This window comes from Desmodus rotundus, chromosome 2, assembly GCF_022682495.2.
Source record: "Desmodus rotundus isolate HL8 chromosome 2, HLdesRot8A.1, whole genome shotgun sequence".
In the NCBI taxonomy this organism is placed as follows: Eukaryota; Metazoa; Chordata; class Mammalia; order Chiroptera; family Phyllostomidae; genus Desmodus; species Desmodus rotundus.
This window is the reverse complement of record NC_071388.1, coordinates 195171133-195191318: the sequence shown is the minus strand read 5'-3', so window position 1 is coordinate 195191318 and position 20186 is coordinate 195171133. Positions and strand designations below refer to the sequence as shown.

Genomic DNA, 20186 nt, shown 5'->3' with positions numbered 1-20186 from the left:
AAAAAAGCAAACAAAATATAACCAGAGACACTGAAGTTAAGAACAATCTAACAATAGCCAGGGGGGAGTGGGGTGGGGACAGTGGGAAGAGGGGATTACAGGAACTACTATAAAGGACACATGGACAAAGTCAAGGGGGAGGGTGGAGGTGGGGGAGGGAGGTGGATTCAGCTGGGGTGGGGTGGAGGGATGGGGAGAAAAGGCATACAACTGTAATTGAATAACAATAAAAAATTTTAAAAAAAAGAAACACAACCAAACAAAATGATGGTCTATGACTCCTATTTTGAACAAAACAACCAAAAAATGCATTTTTAAAAACAATTTGAGAAATTTGAATATGAACTGATCACCAAACAATATTTGGCCATCATTATAAATTTATTGGATGCCATATAGCATTTTGATTATGTGAGAAAGCATCTTTATATCTTGGAGATGTATATTGAAATATTTATAGGGAAATATGTCTGTTATTTACTTTTAAGTACTAAAAGGAAGCAAATGTGGCAAAATATTAATAACTTAAGTCTAGATGATGAGTGCATGCGTATTTACTATGCACTCCTATCATTTTTTGTATTTTGGGAAACTTTTACTGAAAAGAGGGAGTAAAGTGATCAAATGTGAAGTTTAGAAAGCTCACTCCCTAGCTCATTGGGTGACAAAAATGGAAGCCAAACACTAGTTGGCTTATTACCACAGTGGTTGTGAGGAAAGAGCACAATGGTTTAGATTGGATAGTGAGTATGGAGAGACGTGGACCAATGGGAGAGACAGTATTTTGCAGGTGGACCACAAGATTGTTTGATAGACTCGAGGAGGAAGAGGGCAGAATAAGGAGAGTCAAGGCTAACAGCAAAAGCAAGTGTTCACCGATTGCCTAGTAAACGACGGTGCAATCATTGCTCTGAGAGGTCCACGTGTGTGTAATTCCTGCAATCCTCACCACCACCTCGTAATTTAGCTGCTAATATCCCCTCCATTGTGCACATCAGGAAATTGGGGCACAGAGAGGGTAAGCAACTCGCCCCAAGTTATATCCTCAGTAGGTGGCATTGCTAGAACTGGAATCCAGCACACACGCACAGCCATTCCTGCTCTTAATGGGGAAGCATAAGAATGCCTGTCCTATTCACTTTTCTGCTTCTCATCCCAGGGTTTTTACTACTCCACTCACGTATCTTTCCTGGTCCCCTCCCAACTATAACCCTTTTCATCAACCCTGTGACTGAGTAATGGAGGTGGTGGCCGTCGGGGAAAAGCATGTGTCAAAACGGGCAGAGCCAAGTGGGACTTCTAGCGAGGAACACACAGCGTGCGGTGCAGGGGCGGTAGGTCGCGGGTAGCTCCCACGCCCGGACAGTGCTCTTACGCCACGTGTGACGCAAATAAGCGTAAGAGCCGAAGGTGGAGATGGCGTCACCACCCGCCCCGGTTGGCCAGCTGGCGCGCGAGAGGGGCGAGTAGACCCCGCCTCTTGGGTGGGTGGGGAGTGGCAGGCCCCGCCTTGGACCCTCCGCCAGGCTCCTGCCTGCGTCTCTGCGGCGCCGGCTGGGGAGCAAGCGCGCGGAGCCCGGAAGGATGCGGCGCCCGCGGCGGCCTGGGGGTCCCCGGGGCCCCGGGGGGCTCCGGGTGCTCCTCTGCCTCCTGCTGCTGAGCTGCCGCCCGGGAGGCTGCAGCGCCATTAGTGCCCACGGTCAGGAGGAGAGGGGCAGCCGGGGTGGAGGAGGGTGGTGCCGGGAGCAAAACTCAGCGGGGAGCGGGTGGCGGGGAGGTGGCTGGAAGGCGGGACGCCCGGGTAGAATGTGTGGAGTGGGGTCGTGGCAGGCACTGTGAGATGGGAAGACGAGAGGGCTTCCGAGAGGAAAGGGGCGTAGGCCTGGAGGTGGGGCAGGGAGTACGGGGGCGGGACCTCGGAGAAGTGGGCTCGGGAAGATTGCGGGGTTGGGAGGAGGAATGGGGTGCATATGGACAGAATGACTTAGAGATAGGCTACAAGTCCCCGGGAGAAGCAAGTCGTGCCGAGGCGCCAAAGAAGTGACGACCGGTGCTGAAGGGTGGAGAGGGGGGTAGGAGGAGGGCGGGGGACCCTGAGCTCGAGGCCGTAGGAGTCGGGGCCGCGAGCATCGGAGTCCCAGCTCCGTGTAGAAAATCGGGCAGAGGGAAGAGTCAGGGTTTCTCTTTAAGCTTAGAGGGGCCATTGGTGTGATCTCATCTCCAACAAGCGGGGAGAGGTGGGGTAGCGGACAAAAGAGGGTGAAGAGGGCAGGGTCCTCTCCCGCCCCCCTCCCCACAGCCCCCCTCCCCACAGCCTGGCCGCATGCTGACTCACATCTTAGCGGACAGAGACAGTCAGCGCTGACTCATGGGCTGGGGGAGGGTGGGGGTGGGGGGCGCATGGGGGAAGGGGCGCAGCCTCGCCGTCTGGCGCCCTCCTGCACCACGGTCTTGCAGACTAATGAAGGATACTTCCTGTGGCGCTGTATTGGTAGGACGGTAGGTGAAGGCTGGAGCGGTGGAGAGCTCACGTCCAGTGGAGACTCCTCGCCCTGTCACCCTCCTTCCCCTGTAACTGCTTCCAGGCAAGCCCTCGGCAGCCCCAGCTCAGGGCTTCAGCACCGCGGACAGCGCCAGCGGCTCAGGGTCCACGCACAGGAGGGACGGTGTGGGGAGCCTTAGCGTCACCCCACCCTTTTCCCTTTCCCACACAGTGGGGAGATGTACTAGGGTTTTTACCTCTTCTGAGTCCCAGCATAGTTGGGATGCTTTTGGAGATTTGGGAAGGAAAGTCCCCTTTTCCTCAGAATTTGGCCACAGACTCCCCCATAGTAATTCTATGAGAATAGAAGTGTATGATCCTACCCCCATGAGTCTGGGAAGCTCCTTTTCCCCATCACTCAGTTAGTCAAACGGAACCTTTTAGAGAAAGAATCCAAGACTCACAGATCCTTAAAATCCAAAGCCAGATCCTGTGTTTCCTTAAGAATTCCAGACCTCTTCCCTCCTCTCCTCTCAGCTCAAACCCTTCCTAGGATGAAACAATGGACTCATCTGCCCCCCTTTCCCAGCCTGTCCATTCATTTGCCCATTCTGAGTGTGTGGTTGTCTGAATCTCTGCTCACCTGTCCTCCTACAGGCTGTCTGTTTGACCACAGACTCTGCTCTCACCTTGAAGTCTGTATTCAGGGTGAGTGACACTTGGGCATAGGTAGAAGATGGGGAGGGCACAATGAAGACTTGGGGAAGAGGCCTGGAAGGGAGAAGGGGTGCTGGGCTTGGGCAGCAGGGCAACTGGCCTGGAGGAACAGAACCCTCTGAGGCCAAGAAAGGAGGCGAAGACAGTACTGCCCATTTGCAGCCTGGACTTTGGAAGGCCTTTTGTTCATGTCCCTTATTAACCCAGCTTTTGTGCTCTTAGATGGCCTATTTGGACAGTGCCAGGTGGGAGTGGGGCAGGCTCGGCCCCTTTTGCAAGTCACCTCCCCAGTTCTTCAACGCTTACAAGGTGTGCTCCGAGAGCTCATGTCCCAAGGTGAGGTCTGGGTGCAGTGGAGGAAAGAGACTGGAACTTAATCAGATAAGGATGAGGGAGTGAGGGGCTACCTGACTCTAGGATTTCTTTCATGCAACATTTCTATCACACTTAGTCCTGGAGCCTCACCTTCCCAGACCTTGCTGGAGAAGGAGGCAAGACAGGAGTGTGGTGGAACCCCAGAGATGGGCTATTCACACTTAGGCTCTCTGAAGGAACCCAGAGGAGGCTTCTAGAAGAAGGCACTGGAAGAGGCCCACACCCATCTCTTTAGGACCATCCCACTCCCTGAAACTGAATGCTCCAGAGCCATGAATTCTGGAGTCCTCAACTAGAACATTCCAATCATCCAGTTCACTCATCCAGCAAGTATTTTTTGGGTACTTCCTATGTGGCAAGCACAGTTTTAGGTACTTGAGATGTAGGAGGGAATGAAACAGACACAGATCTGTCTCCTGGAGTTTGCCTTCAAGGTTGAGGGGAGGCAATACAAATAGTGTATCAAAAGGTAGTAAGTGCCATGAAAAAAAAAATGAATACTACAGCAGGATAAAGAGGTCAGAAAAGTGAGGTAGGGAGCTGCAGTATTAAATTGAGTGATCAAGATAGACTTTATTGAGACTATGAAATTTGAACAGAGACATCAAGAAGGTAAAAGTGTTTTCCGGAAGGTTGTCTGGAGCAAGAGTGTTTCAAGCCAACCATAGAACTAGAACAAAAGCCCTAAGATAGGAGCATGAATCTGAGGAAAACCATGGAGAACACCTGTATGGTATGTCTGTACAGGAGTGATCGAGAGGCAAAGCAAAAGATGCAGCCGTGTGGGTAGTGGGGAAGGGATGCAGACTACTGTAGAGCCTCATAGGAATGTGTGGACGTTGGCTTGACTCTGAGTAAAAGAGGAAACCATCACCAGGTTTTGAGCATCGGGGTGCATAATCTCACTTCTACTTTAAAAAGATCACTCTTGCTGCTGTGTTGAGAATAGCATGTAGGGAGACAAGGGTAGAGACAGAGAAACCATTAAAAGCTACCACAACATCTTTTAAATGTAAAAGAGAAATGCGATGTGGAGCAGGACGGCCGCAGGGAGGTAGTGAGGAATGACAGAATTCTGCATATATTTTTAAGACAGTGAGCATGATTTCATGAAATACTGGTTAAGGCTGTGAAAGGATGGGAGGAGTGAAAGATGACACCCAGGTTTTACAGACCAAACTACTGGGTTGATGAAGAACATTAATTATGCAGAAGAATCAACTTGGGGGAAAGAGTGTTTAGTTTTGAGTATATTGAGTTTAAAATGTCCATTAAGTAGAGTGGACAGTGAGTACTTAAGATTGGGTTTTAAAAGAAAGAAAGAAAGAGATCTGGAATGGAGATATGAATTTGGAGTTCTTTGATATATATTATAGATGGTAATTAAACCCATGAGGTGGATGAGATAATCAAAGGACTGAGTGTTAAGAAAGAAGGGCCCTAAGAGGACCAAGAGAAGGAGAGGAACCAAGAAGGGAGACTGGGAAGGTAGGTAGGTAGTGAGGTAAGTGAGGTAGGAGAGACAACAAGAGTGTTTGCTGTCTAGACGCCAAGTGAAAGTATATCAGGGAGGAAGAAGTGATCAGGGTCACATGATGAGGGTTGGTTAAGTAAGATGTCCTCTGAGAGCTGACCGCTGGATTTAGATATGCAGAAGTTGCTGGTGATCTTGATGAAAGCAGTTTTGTTAGAATAGTTGGGATTAAAGCCCTGGCTGGTGTGGTTCCGTGGATTGAGGACCAGCCTGAGAACCAAAGAGCCGCTGGTTTGATTCCCAGTCAGGGCACATGCCTGGGTGGCAGGCCAGGTCCCCAGTAGAGGGCGTGTGAAAGGCAACCACACAATGATATTTCTGTCCCTGTCGCTCCCTCCCTTCCCCTCTGCTAAAAACAAATAAAATCTTTTTTTAAAAAAAATAGTTGGGAATAAAATCTCTAATAGAGAGAACTAAGAGGGAGTGGGAAGAAAGGAATTGGATACAGCCAGTGCAGATAAGGGCTTTCAAGGAATTTTGCTATAAAGAAAAGCAAAGAAATGGGGTGGTGGAGGAGGCTGTGAGCTCAAGCACTGTTTTTTAAGATGGGAAAAATCATATCATGCCTGCATGCTAATGGGAGTAATTCCGTTGAGAACAGGAGAGGATGATCAGGGATATGAGAGAACTGTGAGGAAGATGTTCTTGGATAGGCAATAGGGGATGAAATTTAGTGCTCAAGCGGAAGAATTGGCCTTAAATAAGAACACAGACAGTTCATCTAATGCTAATAGGCATAAAAGCAGGTGTGGACGCTAGCAGCTCCCAGAAAGGACTCAAGAGCCTCACAGACTGTTGATCTAGAACCAGGGAGAAGGAATGTGGGTGGAGAGTGGGGATTACCCCTTTAGAATAAGTGACTGCTCTTTCCTGAGAGCAGTTTCATTGTGGGAAGAGATCAAACAGATCTGCCTCGGGATAAGATGATGATGATGATGATGGTGGTGGTGGTGGTGGTGGAGGAGGCAATGGAGGAGGAGGTTTGAAACAGGTTTATAGTGCTCTAGCATTTTCTAATCACTTTCATTTCCTTGATCACATGTGATTGTCATAACAGCCCCATGAAGTAAATGTTATTTCCACTTTAAAAATAAAGAAAACTAAGGTTCAGGATCAACTAAAAGAAGAAGAATAGGAATAGGTATGATAATTATAATAAACACAGCATTTGCTGAGAGTTCATTATGTGATGGGTACTATTCTAACCAATTTGTATTGTGTTATTTTAATTATCACAACAATCTTAGGAGGTATAAACTCCCATTTTACAGATGATGGAACTGAGGCTCAGACACGTTCAGCAAATTGCCCAAGGTCGCACAATTAGTAAATGGCAGAGGATTCAAACCCAGTCTTCCTGGGCAGTCTGACTCCAAAATCTGTTCCTGAGGGTAGGAACAGAGGGTAGGACTAGGGCAACTCAGGTCAACCACCGGCTCTCCAGACACCCCCCGCCCCAGTGCCCCTCTACTCTGCCAAACCCAACACACTGCAGGGAAGGGGGTGCAGCTTTGATCTCCACTGATCCCTGCTACTGGGCCCTCAGGCCACCCCGAGCCAAACTTACCCTGCCCTGTCCCCTGGCAGGATTGTCCTGGCATGATGACCTCACCCAGTATGTGATCTCCCAGGAGATGGAACGCATCCCCAGGCTTCGCCCCCCAGAGCCCCATCCAAGGGACAGGTAGGCATTCTTTCGCAGCCACTAGCATGGGCTGGCAAGTCTGTGGTCTCCCGGATGGACAGAGGGAAGGGAGAGGGACGTGGGCACTGGGGTCAGCAGGCTGGGGCATGGGTGTAAGAGGTTCAGGAATGGTCACACTCCCAGTTGGAGCTGAGTTCATCCCTGAGGATCCAGTACAACAAGGGTGTTTTTTTAATGTTGTGAAATGCTTGGATATTTTGCATTTTAAAAGAGCCATCATAGTAGTCACCATGAAAAAATTAGCATTTTATTAGAATTTTTTGTTTAAGGTTCAGTTTCATTACTATGCAGAATTGTACATGGTGGGAGATAGTACCATCGTCTTGTGGTTTGGGCCTCTGAAGGCAATGTTCAGGCCCTGTAAGGCAGAGGAAAGTAAGTGAGGGCCTAGGGCACAGAGGATGATGCCAGGATGAAGCAGGCGGAGTGGGGCGGCATGCAGAGTGTTAAATATTTGGACCTATATGGAGAGCCAGGTGTGGGGGGAGGGGCATGCACACTGGCAGTGGGGGAAGCTGCAGCCAGAGTTCATTGGGAGAGGTGCAGGCTGCCTTTCCCTGCTGCTGTTCTCCCCTTCTCCACCCATAGCCTCACGTTCCCCTAGCACCTGCCCCTGTGTTTCAGGGACCTAGGCATGCCTACCAGGGAGGCAACAGCTTCTGCCCCCCACTAGACCTTCTGGCCCTTCTGCATGTTATTCTCTCCTCTGCTGAGGCTGCCTCCTTTTTGAAGAGGTCAGGCTTACTCTAAGCCGCTGAGCCTGTCTGGTCCCACCAGCTCTGCTTCGTAGGCTCCGGATGCCCTTGTCCCGCACAGCCAGCCTTCTCCCTTCCCACACACATTGTGCTTTCCTCCCCAGATCTGGCTTGGTGCCCAGGAGACCTGGTCCTGCTGGGGAGCTGCTTTTACAGGGCATCCCCACTGGCTCTGCCCCTGCTGCCCCACACCGACTTCCTCGACCTCCAGTGGCTGGGAACAGAGCTGGGGCTGGCTCTTCCCTGTCCCCAATGCAGACTGAGCTGCTGCCCCCTCTCTTGGAGCATCTGCTGCTGCCCCCGCAACCCCCTCACCCTGACCTGAGTTATGAGCCTACCCTGCTGCAGCCCTACCTGTTCCAGCAGGTGAGCCCTAGACACTGCCCCGCCCCCACCCCAATCCCCCAGGCCTGAAGTCTACTCTTACCTGGATCTCTGGTTTCTCACAGTTTGGTTCCCGCGATGGTTCCCAGGGCTCAGAGAGCTCTGCAGGGATGGGCAATGCTGGCTCCCTGTCCAAGGCTGAACCCCCTGCCCTCTTCAGCAGAACTGCCCCCAAGGGCATGTTCGGGGCTCACTCTGCCTACTCCTATGGGGGCCCTCCAGGGCCCGCACCTGCTCAGGTTTTCCAGGAGGCAGGTCTGCTCTATCTGGCCGAGGAGCTGCCAGTGCCCAGCAGAGCCAGGGCACCAAGCTTGCCAGAGCAAGGGGACAGCAGCCAGGAGGAGGACTCCTCAGAGGGCTATGAGGAGGGAGAACTAGAGGGTCTTGGGGAGAAGCCTCCTTCCTCAGCAGAGAAACCAGGTAACAGAGTCCTCAGCACCTACTCCCTGCCTGTGGGGGCTGCTTTGGGGGGCTCCCTTCTGACTGTCCCTGCACTTGTTAGTTTGTCATTGAAGTCACGCGTACACTTAAGTAATGTTCACTGGCAACCAGATCTATGCCAGGCACTATGAAGGCAGTGTGAATATGGGGGCTGCGGGTGGGGGTGGAGCTGACATGACTTTTTCCGTTAGAGAGTCAAGATGTCCATGAACTTGGGTGTTTGCCCCAGGAAGGTCTTTCCCCCAAAGTGTGGACAAGGGCTGGAAGGGGAGGGCATTAGTGTCCTGGTATCTGAGAAAAAGCTCTTACGTGTGCTGGTCCCCACCTACCCCCAACTCACGCATCTGAATGCCCCAAGTTCATCTTGCCAGCCGCCCTTAGCTCTGTGTCTGGCTCCCAGCAGACACGACTCTGCAGAGACTGGCAGCAGTGTTGGCGGGCTACGGGGTGGAGCTGCATCAGCTGACCCCTGAGCAACTCTCCACTCTCTTGACCCTGCTGCAGCTGCTGCCCAAGGACACAGGACAAAATCTGGGTGAGTGTCCCAGCGGAGAGACTAGCAATGGCCTCTTGCCCCACCTCTCAAGACCAAATGTAGCAGCCTAGGGGGGAAAGGTCAGGGTCAGGGAAGAAGAGTTCTTTCAAGACATGGGGTCACTGCCAGCAAAGGGCAGGGAGCAAGGGGGTACAGTGATGAGCTGGGGAGTAAGACGAGGTAAGGACTGGAGGGTGGAAGTACTAAGAAAATAAATCAATAGGGTGAGTGAGCAGCCATCAGGAGACACTGAGAAGGGGGGTGGATGATACTGAGGACCTAAAGAGGGGCGGGGCCGACAGGAAGGAGAAGGCAATATTTATGGGTAGAGGGAGGACTACACAAATAGCTGAGAGGTGTGGCCAATGACAGAGGGACGAGTGAATAAAACAGTTAAGACTGAAGCACAGGGACGTGAGGCCACACTAAAGATGAGACCAATGACAGGGTCTTGGTCACTGACCGAGAGGAGAGGCCACAGCAGAGGTAACAGGGTCAGGCCTCTGGCCCTTTCTCCCACCTGCATTGTGTGGACCTTGGCCTTGGACTTGGCCCTGTGCCCAGAGTCTTGTTTTTCCTGTCTCTGCAGGAGGGGTTATGAACATTGGAGCTGACATCAAGAAAGTGAGTTCCCAGTACCTCTCTGACCCATACGTGCCCCACGGCAGCGAACCCCCTTGCTGAAATCTAAGCCCCAGGATCAGGACCCAGAATCTGTAACATCCAACCCCTTGTTTTGGGGAAATTGAGGCCCACGGACTACAGGCCATTGCCTAGGTCTCACCTCAAGTGGATGGCGGAGCTCAGACTAGAAGCTCAAATTCTTGATTCGTTGCTGTTTTCAATACAGTCATTTGAGACCATGCTCTGAGGACCCTTCGGGGAGGAGGGGAGCTGTGAGTGGGTGGGGTCCCGATGCCCCTGGAACTTGAGTAACCCTATCTGTTTCATGCCTAAGATTTTGTGGCTAAATCAAAGCCTGAAAATCATTGCCTACCTATTCACCTTCTACCCTAACTATACTCCAGAGATTCTCTCCTCTGCAGCCCCATCCTGGGGATTATCACTGATCATGTTCCACTCATTCAATCCTTCATTTATTCACCTACTTCGCTTTCTTTTCTGGGTACCCTCTCTGTACCAAACCTTGCACTGGGCCCTGGGGATAGAGAGAGAAACAATCGCCACCGTAGGGAGCTCAGGGTCCAGGGAGTAGACCCCCGGCACACCCCAGCCCCTCCCCAACCCTTCCACTGTCCAGAGACCGTATTTCTATCATCTCTTCTAAACAGACAATGGAGGAGCAGGTGCAGGGTGGAGACGCAGCGGAGCCTCCGTCCCCTACACCATCCCTGTCTGGATACCTCACTGCCCACCCCACCTCCAGTAAAGCCCAGCAGGTGCTGAGCTCTGGATCCTCTGAGCCTCCCAAAGCTGCTGGCTCCCCCACCATGCCTGTCCTGATGGAGAAGAAAAGTCTACTGGGCCAGAGCCAGCCCACAGTTGCAGGGCAGCCTTCAGCTCGGCCATCAGCAGAGGAGTATGGCTACATTGTCACTGACCAGAAGTAAGGGCTCCAGCCTGGGGAAGCCTTCCAGTCCCCGGGGGTTGGGCTGGCCTGCCTGAAGGAAACAGAGTAGAAATCCATAAGTGAAGTAGAAAGGGGGATGGCCTATTTCAAGAAGGTGGCAGAGAGGGTCCCCACCTTCTCTCTTCTGCCTCCTGCCCACTCCAGGCCTCTGAGTCTGGCTGCAGGAGTGAAGCTGCTGGAGATCCTGGCTGAGCACGTGCACTTGTCCTCCGGCAGCTTCATCAACATCAGGTGGGGCCGGCATCTGGCTGGGGAGGCAGGGCTCAAGAAGGCAGCCTAGGTGGGGAGGTGGCTGGAGGGGCTTAGGGGAAGAGGGGAACAGTCCGAGGTGGGGTCAGAGGTGCTCCCAGCTGCACTGAAGGCACAGCCACACCTAGCCCTGCTGCTGGCCCCATCCAGTGTCTCCCTGGCCTCAAACACCCTCGGAGGGCATCTCTGATCGGCTCCAGCCCCATCCTCCAATGGGAAGAGGGTCAGAGCTGGCCTCTCTTTTAGAGTCTTGGGCCTAGCGTGGGTGAGGTAGTAACATAGCTCCTATTCGGCAGTGTGGTGGGACCAGCTCTCACCTTTCGCATCCGGCACAATGAACAGAACCTGTCTTTGGCTGATGTGACCCGGCAAGCTGGTAAATCCTTGGCCCCCCTAGTAAGATATATCCTGGCCCATGACTGATGCTCCCCTTGAAATAGTCCAAGTCCACGTCAGCCCTGCCTGCCAACTGGCATAGCATGACATGGGGCGGGGACCACGTGGGGCTGGAGAGACCCTGACCTCTGTCCTCTCTGCAGGGCTGGTGAAGTCTGAACTGGAGGCACAGACACAGCTCCAGATATTGCAGACAGGAGTGGGTCAGGTATGAGCTAACTGGGGAGTCTATCAAAGCCCCAGGGGGCTGATGTTGCCCACAAGAGATAGAGGCAAACTTGACAGGAGACCCAGAACTGAAATCTCATATATTTGGCTGGCTCACCCGCTTCTCCAAGGCAGCCCTTCCCCCTGTAGTTCTTTTTCTGGCCAGCAGATGGCCCCAGTGGCTCCTCCCTGCAGGACCAGCCTACCATCTGTAGGAAGGCAGCGTGCTTGGCAAGAACTGAGATGCCCATAGCCTTCGGAGCAATCTCTAAATTCCAAGGGACAACCTTGCACAGAAAGGACATTAAACTCAAAATATACTTCTATTCTGCATCCAACACTGATGCCTCACAGTCTATCATCCAATGCCTTGGGTTCTCTCTTCCCTAATTCCATTTTTAAATGCAAATACTGCTGGTGGGGTCACCCACTAAGTCTCCAGCAGTGCACTGTGGCCGAGTTGGTCTGATGTAGATGGAGAAGGAGGATTGCGGGGCCATCTGAGGCCTTTGGCCCATGCCACCATGGCCCTGCCCTCCCAGCTTTGCCCCAGGGGTTACCCTAGCTGGGAGCGTGGCGTGGGACAGGGGTGAGAAGCAGCTCCTAAATCTCCCCCCACCCAAGCCCCCCTTGTTCCCACAGAGAGAGGAGGCAGCTGCCGTCCTTCCCCGACCAGCCCACAGCACCTCTCCCCTGCGCTCAGTGCTGCTTACTCTGGTGGCCCTGGCGGGCGTGGCCGGGCTGCTGGTGGCTCTGGCAGTGGCTCTGTGTGTGCGGCAGCATGCTCGGAAACGAGACAAGGAGCGCCTAGCAGCCCTGGGACCCGAGGGGGCACATGGCGACACGACATTTGAGTACCAGGTGTGTGGCCCCAGAAGCTTGTTGAGGAGAGGGTATGGAAGGGGTTTGGGGTCCTGGGTCTCACACGGGATGAGGGTGGGGAGTTGGATGGAGGGTGAGCACCCATTCTTTGGAATGTTTGGGGGATGCTGGAGGAGCCCCAGGGGGGGTGCCGTGGGGTGTTTTGAGTGGATGAGAATTGGGAGCAGGTGGTCCCTAAGTTCTTCCCAGTGCTGCAAGTTTGGGGTCCTGAGACACCACTCAGTAATATCTAAGGCTGTAATATCATAGGCACCACCCACACAGAGCAGTCCCAAAAAGGACAGGGGTCTAGGCAGAAAACTCTACCCTAGAGGAGATGGGTGTCATTCAAAAATCAATCAAGGATCAGCCTAGGGACCCAGAATTAAACCCAGGACCCTGTTGGAAGTCTTCAGGAGACCCTTGGACCTCTGTCGATCCTTTCTCTGCAGGATCTGTGCCGCCAGCACATGGCTACAAAGTCCCTGTTCAACCGGGCAGAGGGTCCGCCGGAGCCTTCCCGGGTGAGCAGCGTGTCCTCCCAGTTCAGTGATGCGGCCCAGGCCAGCCCCAGCTCCCACAGCAGCACGCCGTCCTGGTGCGAGGAGCCTGCCCAGGCCAACATGGACATCTCCACGGGACACATGATTCTGGTCAGGACAGGGCCTGGGCCCAGAGGGGTGAGGGGACAAGATGATGGGAGAGGCAGGGCTGAAGGGGTGGGCCAGAGCCAGGCGGTGGTGTCCCTGCAGGCATACATGGAGGACCACCTGCGGAACCGGGATCGCTTGGCCAAGGAGTGGCAGGCCCTGTGTGCCTACCAGGCAGAACCCAACTCCTGCGCCACTGCCCAGGGGGAGGGCAACCTCAAAAAGAATCGCCATCTGGACTTTGTGCCATGTGAGTGAGTTCTGCTGGCCGACCCAGGCCAGCCCTCTCTCAGCAGGGGCTCTGGAGGGCCTGGGGGAAGGGGCCGGGCTCCTGGCTCAGGCTGGGTGGCAGACGTGCCAGGACCCCAGTAACTTGAGGGGCACCCGGGATGGGATGTGGGGTCTGCGCAGATGACCACGCCCGCATCAAGCTGAAGGTGGAGAGCAGCCCTTCTCGGAGTGATTACATCAACGCCAGCCCCATTGTGAGTGGCCCTGCCCCACCCTCTACCCCATGTTTATTCTTCTCCCCTAAACTCCATTCCTCTATGACCACCACCCATCCCACCTGAGGTCCTGGAATTGTGGGGCTTGACATCCTAGCATGGGAGTGGGGGGTTCGCAGGCTCCCCCGGACCCTGACCTTCTCCCTTTGATCGAGCCTCTCCATAGAGGCATCTCCCATCCTGGCTCATGTTGTGTCTTCCCTGCGCCCAGATTGAGCACGACCCTCGGATGCCAGCCTACATAGCCACACAGGGCCCGCTGTCCCATACCATCGCAGACTTCTGGCAGGTGGGCTCTTGGAGGAAGGGCTTCTCCAGGGACCGGGGGTTAAGAATGGAGCTTACTGAGTTTCTGTCCCTAGATGGTGTGGGAGAGTGGCTGCACTGTCATTGTTATGCTGACCCCACTGGTGGAGGACGGTGTCAAGCAATGTGATCGCTACTGGCCAGATGAGGGCTCCTCCCTGTACCACATATATGAGGTCAGCAGGACCCCCAGCCAGGAGACAATGGGAGTGGGGAGAGTGGACAATAAGCATCCATATGTAGGTGAATATATATGTATGTAAACATACATATGCATACACGCATATATTCACATTCATATACCTGTGTGTGGGTATGGGTGTGCCTGTCCAGTCTAGGGCCCAAAAGCATTTGTAAGGACCTATCATGAAAGGTACAGACATAAAACTATAAAACTGCTGAAACTGAGGCCAGGAGACAGGGAAGATAAGGGTGCCCCAAGACCCTGATTAACCCCTACTTTAAATAAGCCCAATTTAGTGCTGAGTTCCCTGAAGGCCAAAGCGAAGAAAGAAATACCGTTAGTCACACGTTGCTTATGAAAAATAGGAACAAACTTCTTCATTAGAAGAGAGACGGGGAGGGAACTTGGCTGAGGCAAGGCAGAGAAAGGAGGAACGGTTCCCGGCCAATGGGAGGTAGCCCTCCTGTAAGACCTGAGGCCCAACAGAAGCTTCTCATCACCAGATGAGCAAAGCTACCAGTTGTCCTAAGTGGTAGATAAGCGACACAGACAGGTAGGATTCTTGGGGGCAGTTGGGGCAGGCGGTTGGGTAAGCTTCATGGAGGATTTAGAATTTGTGGTGGCGTAAGATGCTGGGAGGATTTGGAGAGGCCGAGGAGCGAGCACGCCGACGTGGAGTGGCCCTGATGCGCTCCGGCCGGCCCCCACTCCCGGGCAGGTGAACCTGGTTTCTGAGCACATCTGGTGCGAGGACTTCTTGGTGCGGAGCTTCTACCTGAAGAACGTGCACACCCAAGAGACACGCACGCTCACGCAGTTCCACTTCCTCAGCTGGCCGGCAGAGGGCACTCCGGCCTCCACCCGGCCCCTGCTGGACTTCCGCAGGTGAGCGCCCTGGGACCCTGGGGGTCACCGGCCGGGGGCCAGCGGAGGTGGGGTGTCCTTGGGGCAGCCCTGGAGAAGCCGGGGAGCAAGCAGCACAGGAGCAGGGGGCCCGGAGCTGGGATCCTCACCTTCTCCCAGCCCACCAGCTCCTCCTTCATTGGGAGGCTGACCCTGACGGCCTCAAAGCACAGAAGTGCCCATCTCTCCACCCCTGTGGTCCAGCTCCGTTTCTGCTCCCTCAGATCTTTGCTGTCTCCCTCTCCGGCCCTCTTTTTCTCCCTGCCTCTCTGTCTGGCTCCTCTTTTACACACTTCTCCCTGGGGAGGCTCACCTTGTTTCTGACTCCTCCCCTTTCTCCTTCCCTCCCGCTCCGTGGCCTCCGCCTGCGGACTCTGACTCTCCTTCTGTTTCCTCCTGTTCTGCTCTTCCAGCCTCTGGTACTGTTCTCTGTGTCAGCTGTCCCCTCCCTCCCTCTTACTCCTTCCACCCATCTCCTGTTCTTCATTTCTCTCCATCTCTTGGCCCCTATTTTTATTTCTCTTCCTCTCTGTCTTTCCTTCTTTTTCTCTCCCTTCCCTCTCCTTTTCTGTCTCCCCTCCACCCGCCTTCTCCCCCTTATTTCGTCATCTCTTTGCATCACTGTCTCACTCTTACTGTCTATCCCACTTCTCTCCATCTGCACCTCTTTCTTGTTCTGTCCTTCCCCACCCCTCTTTTTCTCCACTTGCCTCCCATCTCTATTTATTTCGTCCTCTTTATCTCTGTCCTCCCCCTTCTGTCTCTCTGCATGTCTCTGTCTCCCCCTCTCTGTCCTTCCTTCTCTCCTCCCTCTTCTGCCTCTCTCTCTCTCTCTGTCTCTCTGTCTCTGTCTCACAGCTGCCAGTGTCATTTTTGTGATCTGCAGCTAGTGTTCTTGCTCCAGTTGCATAGTCACAAAAGTGACCATTGGCAGGTGTGGCTGCAGCATGGGCAGGACAGGCAGGACATGTGGGCCCAGGGACCACCCCAAAGCTGCTGGGAGGGCTGAGGTTTGGGGGGACACAGAGAAGAGACAGATACTACCCAAGGGGGTGCCTGAGGATCTCTGGATTCTTGGCGACTCCGTGGAATGGTGGGGCTGGAAGCTGGCTGAGGGGCTTACCTGCTCTGAGACAGAAGCCACCGCCAGGCCAGGCCTCCAGTGTCCACTGCTTTCCCTACCCAGACAGGTTGCTGAGAAGCCTGTCACCACTGGCAGGGGCCTCCCAGCCCCGCAGCCTCCTCCTGCTTCTCTGCCCCTTGCCAGGCTGGCCTGCAGTCCCTAGAGGCTGGGCAGAAAGCAGAGGAACAGAGCTGTGGTGGGGCCCTGGGGGTAGTTTCTGAGTCTCAGGACAATAGTTTCTCACCGAGGCCCATAGGGCCTGAGGCACAGGCTTCTCTGAGCCATGCCAGGGGCATCAGAGCTCTTTCCTGTTCCCCGTATTTTAAAAATCCTTATAGAACATAGACCCATTTTAAGGCTGCACAGGTAAGCTAGAAGGTTCTGTTCCTTGCTTTAGGCATTAGACACCCAGAACAAATGAATTGCTATTTAGTAAACACAGTATTTATTGAAGGTCAGCCAGAGGGAAGGCAAAATGATTTTTTAAAGTCTTAGAAAGTGACCCCAAGCAAGTCCGTTGACCTCCCTCTGTTTCCCTACCTGTGAAATGACAATGATGACCCATACTAGTGGCAATAATCAATAGGATGCAGCCTGTGAAATCCAGTTCAAGTGTCTGGCACATAACAAGGCTCCATTAATTCTAGATACTGTTTATTACCATTATTATTAAACAACTGGGAACCACTACTGAGACTTCTGTTCAACTCCAGCCCTCTGACGTACGCACCAATGTGCTAGAAAACTGTGCGGATTCCCATTAAACCACCCCAAGTCCCCTGGCCCTTGCAAGTCTGGAGGAATCAAAGTGGGGGACCACTAAGTCCCAAACTTCCACTAAAACAATCTATTACCCCCTAAGAAGGTCCTCCCTAGTCCTCGCCCATTGTGGATATCAGGATTCTGCAGGTTACTCTTGAAGCAAGAAGGTTATAAGGGTCAAGGGCAGGTCAGATGGGGCCACTAAGAGAAGGAGAAATCCTCTGGTCCTTGGTAAGCTGTGCTCAGGGCAGTAGAGAGGAGTCTGAGGTCCAAGTGGACCCCAAGTCTGCATATAACCCACCCACAGAGCGCCTGCGCTGAGGTGAGGTTGATCTGGGGGGATGGGCAGCAGCACAGTGTTCGAGTTGAGGCCAAACCAAAGGGAGCCTGAGTAGGGAGGGGTCGGCCTGGTCAGTTGTGAGGAGGGCAGAGGGGCAGAGCAGTGATGTGGCAAGACTGACACCCTTGAACTCACCAGAAGGCCCATCTTTCCTGGACTTCTGGCAGAAGTGGCTGTTCATATTGTTCTGTATTGTCATTAATAGTAGCTACCATTTACTAAGCACCTGCTGTGTGCCAGGGCTTGTGCCGAGTTCTTTACATGGATTATTTCCTGTAATCACGGTGAGAACCCTAAGGAGAAGGTTACTATTATTATTATCATCCCTACTTCACAGGTAAGAACTCCGAGGCTCAAAGAGGTTAAATCAGTGGTTCAGGGCAGTTTGGGCACAGAGCTTGTAAGTGACAAGGCGCGCCCAAGGCTACCCACGCCACCTCTGGTTCTTTGCCCTCAGCCAACGCCTCTCTCAGTCCTCTTCCTCCTCTGTCCCGGGAACGTGGGAGAAAAGAAAGAGAGGCCCACAGGTGTGCGTTTCGGCTCTCTTTTCCCTCTGCTGGTGCCCCCTTCCCCTCACACCCGTTTCTCGTTACAGAAAGGTGAACAAGTGCTACCGGGGGCGCTCCTGCCCCATCATAGTGCACTGCAGGTGCGTGGGGGGGGGCGGCTGTGGGGCGCAGGTGGGGGTGGAAGGGGACAGGACGGAAGGGCCCAGGTAGAGGTCCCTGGTCTGGTGCCTTCCTCAAATTTGCCCCTCTGGTCCTACACCCTGGTGCACGTCTCCCAAACACACTGCCTGCCCGTCCCCTTGATGCCTGGAGACGATCAACAGCCCATGGGTGAGGTCAGCATATCACGTTTTTGTTAATGGCCCACGAGCCAAGGACGGTGTTCACACGATTTTAATGGTTAAAGGAAAAAAAGAAAATATGCCCCAGAGGCTATACATGGCCCACAAGGTTGGGAATGTTTACCACCTGGCCATTCACACAAAAAAACTGTTGAACAAAAACCTGGCCAGAGGCTGGAAACCTATTCCCATGTCCTGCCGTCTCCACCCCGGGGCTGAGCCAGGGCCCTCCTTTCTTATTGGCCCATAGCCCAAGTGACACCCTGTGGGTCACAGGCTCCCAACTCAAGGTCTATTCCTGGGACCCAGATGCTACAACCGGTCCCTCATCCTCAGCTCACTGACACCCTCCCCAGCCAACCCTAGCGGCTCCACCAGTGTCCTCTCCGCCCCTAGCCTTCATGGCTCCTCCACCCCTCCCCCTTTCTGCTGGCTGCTGAGCTGAGCTGAGCATCACCATCTGCTGTTTCAGTGACGGTGCAGGGCGGACTGGCACCTACATCCTTGTCGACATGGTACTGAACCGCATGGCAAAAGGTGAGGACCTTCCCCGTGGTGCCTGCAGCCCTGGTGCTGGCTTCGCCCAGTCCTTGAGGCCTCCCATCCCAGGTTGGCCCAGGCTGTCTGGGTCCTGTCCTTCTCTGGGCACCCCCTGAGCAGCCCCGTGCCCCTCGCACTCAGGAGTGAAGGAGATCGACATTGCTGCCACGCTGGAGCATGTCCGTGACCAGCGGCCTGGCCTTGTCCGCTCTAAGGTGACTTCCTTCCACCCCAAACCTCACTGCCACCCTTCCCCAGGCAAGCCATCAGCAGCCTGCCTTTCCTGCCTTCCCCTCCCTCTGCCCTCCCCTGCCTGCCTCTATTACATCCTCGAAGGACTCCCACCCCCCTCAAGTGACCTCCCAGCTCCCCTTCCTAAAGGCCCCTGTGGGGCTGGAGCAGAGACCAGGCCTCCCCTGACCCTCCTCCCACTGCCCTCCCAGGACCAGTTTGAATTTGCCCTGACAGCTGTGGCAGAAGAGGTGAATGCCATCCTCAAGGCCCTGCCCCAGTGAGCCCCAGGCCGCCTGGTGGGCAGCCAGGCTCCGTCCCTTCTCTGCCTGTGTGAGCATCTCTCTGTGCACCCATGCTTCATTCCCCCATCCGCACCTTGGCACCTCCAAGGCACATCCCTTCTGAGAAGTGTGTGTAAGGAAGGCAAGGGAAGTGGGAAGGGGCAGGCCCGCCCAGCCTCCCACATGCTGGAGCCCTGGGCGTCCCCTGGGGGAGCTGGCAGCCAGCCAGGAGGAGGGAAGTCATGGGCAGTCACTGCCCCCAGAGCCTTCTCCTGCCTGATCTCCCTGGCCCCCATCTCTGACCGTTCCAGATGCTCCTTCCATGTTTGTGGGGACACCCCCGCCCCGCCCCTGTGTAAACAGAACAGGGTGGAGGGGCCACCACACGCAGCTCCCACTGCTTTCCCAGTCCCTGCTGCCCGCTGTCCTGGCTTGCTGACCTACTCCGCCCCCTGCCCTTCCTGACCTGTCCCTCAGAGCTCCTGTGCCCAGCCCCCTGCCCTCCCACCACGTGCCACGCAACTCACCCTCTGGCACAGGAGAACATTTCTAGAAAACTCTACTTTTGTATCAATGTGAATAAAGTTAGTGTGTTGTGTGTGCAGCTGCAACCTCAACTCCTACGTACTTCTGTCTGCTGTGCTTCCAGACGGCAGCCCAGCCTCCATCTGGAGCCGGGCTGCCGTGTTCTCGGGGGACGTGCAGGCTCCCTGGGGTCTGGCCACCAGGCCTTCATTCTTCTGTGCTTCCTGAGTGTCGGGCAGCCTCCCAGGTGCCTACATACATTCATTTAACCTTCATGTTTAATCTCACGCATGAAGAGACTGGCACAGAACATGCCTGAGGTAACATGACTTGAGAGAAGTGGCGTTAGGATCCAAACCCGGGCATGCTGAAGCTCTACTGCCTCTCAGTTCTCAGGCAGCTGCCTCATGTCCTTGGGCCTCGGGAATAACGTACATTGTGCAGGACTGAGGATTAAGTTAAAAAACTGCCTTCCACACCTTAAGCAAAAGCTAGCTAAACTCGGATAGACCGAGCCTGTGAGATGTCACAACGGACATTCACCTGGTGGCAAGGGGCGCCTTCTTCCCTGTCCCCTGGCTCCCAGAACTGTCCATCTGCTACGGTCCCAGAGGAGCCCACGCCTGTGTCACCCTTGGACAAAGGTGATAGACATAAAGTGAGACAGAATGAGCCTTGGCCCTGGAGCTACTTGGGATTGAAGGCTCCTTAACCTTCCCAAGGTTCAGCCCCCTCTCATGGAAAATGGGG

At 54.1% G+C, this 20186-nt stretch overlaps 1 protein-coding gene across 2 annotated transcripts; it reads left to right on the top strand.

Annotated features, from left to right (window-relative positions):
• Positions 1 to 1521: 1521 nt before the first annotated feature.
• On the top strand, positions 1522 to 19516 carry PTPRN (protein tyrosine phosphatase receptor type N). Of its 2 annotated transcripts, none has more exons than XM_053919092.1 (23): positions 1522 to 1699; positions 3140 to 3190; positions 3422 to 3535; positions 6696 to 6792; positions 7673 to 7934; positions 8018 to 8372; positions 8797 to 8928; positions 9518 to 9552; positions 10221 to 10495; positions 10664 to 10750; positions 11065 to 11144; positions 11308 to 11372; positions 12014 to 12232; positions 12685 to 12885; positions 12985 to 13132; positions 13294 to 13367; positions 13600 to 13677; positions 13751 to 13870; positions 14597 to 14763; positions 17602 to 17655; positions 18329 to 18393; positions 18538 to 18611; positions 18840 to 19516. In XM_053919092.1, exons 1-23 carry the CDS (start codon positions 1585 to 1587, stop codon positions 18909 to 18911), a joined length of 2940 nt encoding a protein of 979 aa, XP_053775067.1. In that variant the 5' UTR covers positions 1522 to 1584; the 3' UTR covers positions 18912 to 19516. The 2 variants fall into 2 exon arrangements, with proteins under 2 accessions (XP_053775067.1, XP_053775066.1); XM_053919091.1 differs by having other exon boundaries at positions 1566 to 1699; positions 8794 to 8928.
• The last annotated feature ends 670 nt before the right edge of the window (positions 19517 to 20186 follow it).

Coding starts and splice junctions, on each gene's coding strand:
- PTPRN (XM_053919091.1), top strand. CDS start 1,585: ATGCGGCGCCCGCGGCGGCCTGGGGGTCCCCGGGGCCCCGGGGGGCTC. Junction 8,373..8,793: donor TTCCTCAGCAGAGAAACCAG/GTAACAGAGTCC, acceptor TCTGGCTCCCAG/CAGACACGACTCTGCAGAGA. Junction 13,133..13,293: donor CCATCTGGACTTTGTGCCAT/GTGAGTGAGTTC, acceptor GGGTCTGCGCAG/ATGACCACGCCCGCATCAAG.